This window comes from Leptonychotes weddellii, chromosome 4 (assembly GCF_054177405.1).
Source record: "Leptonychotes weddellii isolate Sample4059 chromosome 4, ASM5417740v2, whole genome shotgun sequence".
Lineage (NCBI taxonomy): Eukaryota > Metazoa > Chordata > Mammalia > Carnivora > Phocidae > Leptonychotes > Leptonychotes weddellii.
In genome coordinates this window covers 22,409,702-22,416,471 of record NC_138372.1, presented here as the reverse complement: position 1 = coordinate 22,416,471, position 6,770 = coordinate 22,409,702, and the positions used below count along the sequence as shown (strand labels likewise).

At 53.6% G+C, this 6,770-nt stretch overlaps 2 protein-coding genes across 4 annotated transcripts in view; one reads left to right on the top strand and one right to left on the bottom strand.

Annotated features, from left to right (window-relative positions):
- The window catches only part of LOC102728317 (myotubularin-related protein 9-like), a 39,398-nt gene that overhangs the window by 9,216 nt on the left and 23,412 nt on the right, over positions 1-6,770 (top strand). The gene's annotated exons all lie outside the window — the stretch shown is intronic.
- The window catches only part of LCK (LCK proto-oncogene, Src family tyrosine kinase), a 22,976-nt gene that overhangs the window by 5,318 nt on the left and 10,888 nt on the right, over positions 1-6,770 (bottom strand). The window contains exons 1-9 of one of the 2 annotated variants that reach the window (XM_081817977.1): positions 3,527-3,548; positions 3,320-3,429; positions 2,957-3,038; positions 2,673-2,763; positions 2,343-2,441; positions 2,108-2,211; positions 1,810-1,959; positions 1,377-1,529; positions 1,051-1,230 (exon numbers count right to left, since the gene is read on the bottom strand). In XM_081817977.1, the coding sequence (XP_081674103.1) occupies positions 1,051-1,230; positions 1,377-1,529; positions 1,810-1,959; positions 2,108-2,211; positions 2,343-2,441; positions 2,673-2,763; positions 2,957-3,038; positions 3,320-3,424 (964 nt within the window). In that variant the 5' untranslated portion in view covers positions 3,425-3,429; positions 3,527-3,548. Of the gene's footprint in view, positions 1-1,050; positions 1,231-1,376; positions 1,530-1,809; positions 1,960-2,107; positions 2,212-2,342; positions 2,442-2,672; positions 2,764-2,956; positions 3,039-3,319; positions 3,430-3,526; positions 3,549-6,770 lie in introns of those variants that run through there. The other variant, XM_006734163.2, reaches the window with a different exon arrangement.

The following is a 6,770-nucleotide window of genomic DNA, read 5'->3' as shown; positions in this document are numbered from 1 at the left end:
CTTTTTTCCCCTTCCTGGAAGGTGGACAGATCTTATACGCCCAAAGAATCAGAGCCAGATGACAACACAAACTTACTGAGCAGTTAATATATTGCAGACACTATTCTAACTGCTCTATATACACGGACTCCTTCATCCTCACAAAGGCCCTATGAGAAAGTTACTATACCATTACCACCATTTTACAGATGAGGAAACCATAGCACAGAGCAGTGAAGTGATTGGCCCAAGGCCACACAATCGTGAAAGCAAGATTCAAACACAGGCAGTCAGATTCTAGAGCCCTTAATGACTACTCTAAATTATTTCTGGGTGAGCCCATTCAGATTTCTGATGTTATACTCGGGGGAAATGAGCACCAGAGATGGGACAGGGACTTGGCCTGTGTCACGGCAAACTGGTGACAAAGCTGGACCTGGAAACTTTTTTGGGGGGGCGGCTAGAAACTTCTATCCACCTTCCTGGGTGCTCTCAATCAGTCCAAGGGAGGGCAAGGGGCTCACCTAGAACTGAAAAAGAGAGATTTGGGGCAGATCTGCCCACCCAAGGGTCAGGGTCAAAAGGAAGAGAGAAATAGGGCTAGAGACCCACTCATTTGAAATCAAGCATCTTGGCCCGCCTGGGTGGCTCATGCGTTAAGCGTCTGCCTTCGGCTCAGGTCATGATCCCAGGGTCCTGGGATAGAGCTGGGCTCCCTGATGATTGGGGAACCTGCTTCTGCCTCTCCCCCCTGCCTGTTCTCTCTCTCTCTCTCAAACAAGTAAATAAAAACTTGAAAAATACAAGCATCCCGAGATCAAGGTAGGACTGCAGGTCAGGGAAGATGAGAAGTGAAAGCTCTTCCAGAGCCTGCCACCTTAGACTGAGCTCCCAGACAGGCTCGGACATCACACCCTCTTCCCGTCCCTAGTGATGAGTCTTTAGGGACCCAGGAAAACAAGAAGCCCTCGGTGCTGAGCCAGGCGAAAAGGCAGATCTCCTCCACCTTCTATCAGGGTCAGAGGAGATGGCAGCGCCCCCCCAGCAGTCGATCACAGTGGCGGCACCCACCGTTCTCCATGTATTCCGTGATGATGTAGATGGGCTCCTGGGTGACCACCGCGTAGAGCCGGACCAGTCTCTGGTGTTGCAGCTGCTTCATGAGGTTGGCCTCGGCCAGGAAGGCGTCGGGGGACATGCTGCCCTGCTTCAGGCTCTTCACTGCCACCTTTGTGTGCTCGTTGTAGTACCCTGGGGAGGGGAGGGATTGGGGAATCACTGGGAGCCCGAGCACCCGGAGCCAGGTAGTTGCCCGGACGCTGTCTCGGGACTCTCACGACCTCAGCGGATGCCTCCCCTTTTCCCCTTCCCCGCAGTCCCGGGGGGCCCTCACTCACCCATCCACACCTCCCCGAACTGGCCAGCCCCCAGCCGCTCCACCAGCTTCAGCGTCTCCCTGGGAATCTCCCACTCGTCCTCCCACCAAGGCTTCTGGGGCTTCTGGGTCTGGCAGGGGCGACTCAACCGCGTGCACAGCCCGTCCGAAGCATCTGCGAGCACAAGGGAGGGGGTTAGGGCGGACTCGGGTGTCCCCGCTGAGTCCCCACCGGGCCAAGTCCCCGTCCAGGGGAAATGGACTGGCAGGGGATGCGTGGGGTTGTCACCCGACACTGGGCTATCGGGTACCGCACCTCACCCCCTGCGGGGAATGAAGGAGCATACTGAGATGGGGGGAGGGCACCCCTGGGAGGGACTTAGGGGAGGCAAGCTGGTAGGGCACAGGTGAAGGAGCCTCGGGAGCACGTCTGAGGGGCCCCTGCTAGGGCTCACTGGTGTAATGGCGGACCAGCTCGTGCAGGCCAGGAAAAGTGATGCGGGGGGAGATGTAGAAGCCGCCTTTGTCCAGGTTACGGATTTTGTAATGTTTCACCACCTCTCCCTGGTTCTGGTCGAAGTCCCGCACGGACAGTGAGAACGATCCTGGATGAAAGAATGGGTGAACGAATGCAAAAGAGGGGGAGGGTGGCCTCCTGCGAGGGGCGCCCCCCGCCCCGCGCGCCTTCCCGGGGATCACCGGGCCCACCCCTCCGCGCTGCGGCCCCGCCCCCGGCCCCGCCCGGCCGCTCACCGGCGGTGCTCTCGCTCTCCCGGATCAGGAAGGAGCCGTGCGTGTTCCCGGGCGCCAGGAGCTGCCGCTCAGCGTCCTTGCGGCTCAGGTTCTTGAAGAACCAGCTGCGCAAGGCAGAAGGGAAGGCCGTCGTCTGCCGTTGGTCAGTTCCTCTTCCATCGCCCTCAAGCATTCACCACCAGCCCTAGCACCCCACCTCTGCTCCCACCCTTCGTCACCGGGAGTCCCCACTTACGGTTCAGGCTCCAGGCTGTTCGCTTTGGCCACGAAGTTGAAGGGGATGAAACCTTCCTGGCCGGTGGTCAGGGACTGCGCCTTCCACCACTCGCCGTTCCTGCGCGACAGAGGCAGGCGGTGGGGTCTCCTTGGACTTGGATTGGGCTGGAAACCTTCAGAGCCCCCCGTTACACCATGCCACCCCACCCTCCAGCCCAGCACTCTGGAGCCTTCTATTTTGTCCCAAGGGCCCCCGCTGCAAGCCAGTCAGGGACGGCGATAGAGGGGATCCCTGCTCCCTCCCATGCTCTGGTAGGGCAAGGATGGGTGGCGAGGAGGGGGCACTCACTGCTCCAGGATACGGAGCTGTTCACCCTTCTCGAAGCCCAAGTCTCCATCGTGAGAGGGCTCATAGTTGTGCAGAGCGATAACCAGGTTATCTGGAAAGACAGAGGGCGTCAGGGAGAACCAGGCTGGACTAGGCTGGGAGCACAGAGTTCAGGAATTACAGGGTAGCAGAGAAGACCAGGGGCGAGAGAGGCAAGACAGGGTAGAGAGTGGATAGGAAGATGGAGGCCCACAGCCAAAGATCCATGGCCCTTAACTTTCAGGCCCTGCTGGTTGTGAGGTCACCTTGCAACGGTGAGGCTGGGGGGTTGCAGCCTTCGTAGGTAACCAGTGGATCCCGCACCTCAGAGCCATTCCAGATGGGCAGCTGTGGAGTGGGGGGGTGAAAGTGGGGTCAGAGAGCAAGAACCTGAGTCAGATCCTGGCTCCCTTCCCCACTGCCCTGTTTTCACTTCTCCAGCTTGGCTGGGTCTTATCCCTGCATTTGCCAACTACTTAGGAGAGTCCCTTCCCCTCTCTGGGCCTCCTTTCCTTTCTGTTTTCCAAGGGGAAAGGGCTACTCTGTTATTTCAGTGGTGGTCCATTTCCTTCTCCTGGCTTGGATACTCCACCCAACTCCCTCACCAAGTCCCCCGTCTTGCCTCTTACCGTGGCCTTGCCGTCCAGTGGGACTATGGGGTAATGGCAGTTCTCACATACATCGATGTTTTCCATCCAGTCATCTTCAGGGTTTGAGCTGCAGCTACAGCCCATGGTCCCTGGGGCAACGGAGAGGGGGCTGAAGGGGCTCCCCCAAGATCTACTTCCCCAACATTAGACATCCTAGGGCCTTGCCCTGGGAATTTCCAGAAGTACCTGAGATTGTCAGGGCCCCATCCCCATTCACCAGCCACAGAAAAGCTGAAATGGGTCGAGTTGGTCCGGTAAGGAGCTCCCTACTGGTGCTGTCTCTGAGCTCCCAAGTCAAGTCACACATGGGCCCCCACTGAGCCCTAGGCCCCGCCCTCCCACCTGGGATGGGCAAACCGCCACAGATACCTTTGTTAGCCTAGTTGCCCACTTCCTGCCTCTCCCCCAACCCTCTCTTTCCTCCCATCCCCCATGTTAGAGGACTACCTACTAGAGATCACACACACTTCCCCAGGCCCTGGGGGAGCCCTAAATTTTGATCCTCCCCTACCAGAGAGGTGTGTATGCCCCACCTCCTAATTACAACTCCCCTCTCTGGCCCAGGAAGCTGAATAAGAGATTCCTGCTCCCTAATGTCAGAGATCAGGCCCCCAGCCCCCCAGCCTTCCCCAGAACAAGTCTCCTTCAGAGGGTTTTTTTTTTTTTTTTTTAAAGATTTCATTTATTTGACAGAGAGAGACACAGCGAGAGAGGGAACACAAGCAGGGGGAGTGGGGAGAGGGAGAAGCAGGCTTCCCGCTGAGCAGGACCCTGGGATCATGACCTGAGCTGAAGGCAGACGCTTAACGACTGAGCCACCCAGGCGCCCCTCCTTCAGAGGGTTCTGATTCTCACCAGCAGAAAACCCTTCAGTGTTGCTGTTGGCCATAACTTTTTTATTTGTTTGTTTGCTTAAGCAGTGGAAACTTCTTGTCATATGTAAATCTGACAAACTTTTTGTCAGATGGAAATCAAGCAGAACCTCATAGATAAAGCAGGTAGAAATGGGGCTGTTCTGCCTGAAACAGAGCGGAGACGTCATTGTGAAGCCCCTAGGAGTCCTGAGACACCTCCTTGCCTAGGGCTGCTCCTCAGAACGGCTTAGAAAGCACTAGTCCTCAGATAAAATTCAATTTACCATTCAAGACCCTTTTTTTAAAGTAGGCTCCAAGCGGGGCTCAAACTCAGTGTTGCGATCAAGCCCTGAGCCAAGATCAAGAGTCCGAAGCTTAACTGACTGAGCCACCCAAGCGTCCCATGACCCTTTAAAAAAATTTATTGGGGCACCTGGGTGGCTCAGTCGGTTAAGCGTCTTCCTTCGGCTCAGGTCATGATCTCAGGGTCCTAGGATCAAGGCCCGGGTTGGGCTCCCTGCTCATCAGGGAGTCTGCTTCTCCCTCTGCCCGCCCCCCACTCATGCTCCCTCTCAAATAAATAAATAAATAAAATCTTTAAAAAATAATAGGGGTTCCTGGGTGGCTCAGACAGTTAAGCGTCTGCTTTCGGCTCAGGTCACGGTCCTGGGGTCCTGGGATCGAGCCCCACATCAGGCTCCCTGCTGAGCAGTGAGCCTGCTTCTCCCTCTCCCTCTGCCTGCCGCTCCCCCTGCTTGTGCTCTCTCTCTCTGTCAAATAAAAATAAATAAAAATAAAAATAAAAAAATTAAAAATAATGATTTATTTATTCATTCTAGAGAGAGAGAGCACATGCAGGTGGCAGAGAGAGAATCCCAAGTAGACCCCTCTGCCAAGCTCAGAGCCCGACAGTGCTCAACACCATGACCCTGAGATCACCACCAGAGCCAAAACCGAGAGCTGGACGCTCAACCGACGGAGCCACCTAGGTCCTCCCCCATGACCCTTTAATATCAAGATCAAATCCACCTCCACACTCTATTCTGATACACACACACACACACACACACACACTCACACAACCTTCATTCTGAGCTACCCCTGCCTTTCCCAAACACCCCCTACTATTTTCTTACTCAATGCCTTTGCACATGTGGTTCCCCTACCATGAGTGCTTTCTTGTCTGCCTACTGAGCTAACTCAACCTTTAAGGCTCAGCTCAAATATCACCTCCCCCGTGAAACCCTCCCAATACCCTGTTCCTACAACACTCTACTCAGACACAGTCGTCAGTTAGCACTGAGTGCCATGACTAGATGGATTTATGTGTCAGTCCTGCTGCCTTTCCCACCCCCTTGATGAGATGGGGGGTTCATTCAGAACAGAAGCTGTGCTTTATTTGCCTGAATATCCCAGCACCCAGAACTACTTGTCATTAATAAATGTTGGTATGTGGAGGGTTCATGCACAGACTCTTCCATGTACAAGGGTCTTAGAAATCACCAAGTCTAACTTCTGATTTTAGACGAGCAAATGGAGGCCCAGAGAGACCTGCTTAAAATTAAACTCACGCGGGGGCACCTGGGTGGTGCAATTGGTTGAGCGTCCAACTCTTGGTTTCGGCTCAGGTCTGATCTTGGGGTTGTGAGATTGAGCCCCACCTCGGGCTCCCCACTCAGTGCAGAGTCTGCTTAAGTTTCTCTCTCCCTCTCCCTCGGCCCCTTCCACTCCCTCAAATAAATAAATCTTAAAAAAAAAAAAATTAAGCTCACACGGGGCACCTGGGTGGCTCAGTCGGTTGAGTTTCCGACTCTTGGTTTCAGCTCAGGTCATGGTCTCAGGGTTGTGAGATCAAGCCCCCCCACCCCACCCCTCGAGCTCTGCACTCAGCGGGGAGTCTGCTTGGAATTCTCTCTCCCTCTGTCCCTCCCCTGGCTTGGGCACGCTCTCTCTCTAAAAATAAATAAATAAATAAATATTTTTAAAAAATTAAACTCACACAACCTATTTGGGACAGAACAAAGCTAGAGGTGCTAATCCATGCTGAGACCAAGTAGAAGTGGGGAATAGTGGAGATTTTGGGGTTTGCAAGACTGAAGGACACATGTCAATTACATCTCGCCTAAAAAAGAAAAAAAAAAAAACTCAAGGACAAGCCTCAGAGTCAGAGACCTAAATTCAAACCCCAGTTCTGACATTTACTATATGACTTTGCTGAAATCATTCTTCCCAAGCTTCACTTTTCCTTTCCTGTCCAGTGGGGATCATCATCCCTTTCTCATAAGCTTACACAAATGTTAGCTTAGTTTAGGGCTTAGAAAGACTTCTATCACTGCTCATTCTGCCCTCCCAAACCTACTCCGGAGGATGGGAGAATGGGATTGGTAAATAATCCTCCTTACTAGAAACTCATGTTTCTTTAACTGAAATACTCAGAACCCGTCATGGGTACCAGAAGTCATGGGTGTACATCTTCCTAGAACGTGAGTGTTATCTGACCTTATTCATATAGTTAAACAAACATAGATCTATTATGGAGGAACATGCAAAACGTACATGGAATTTTAAGCCAAATC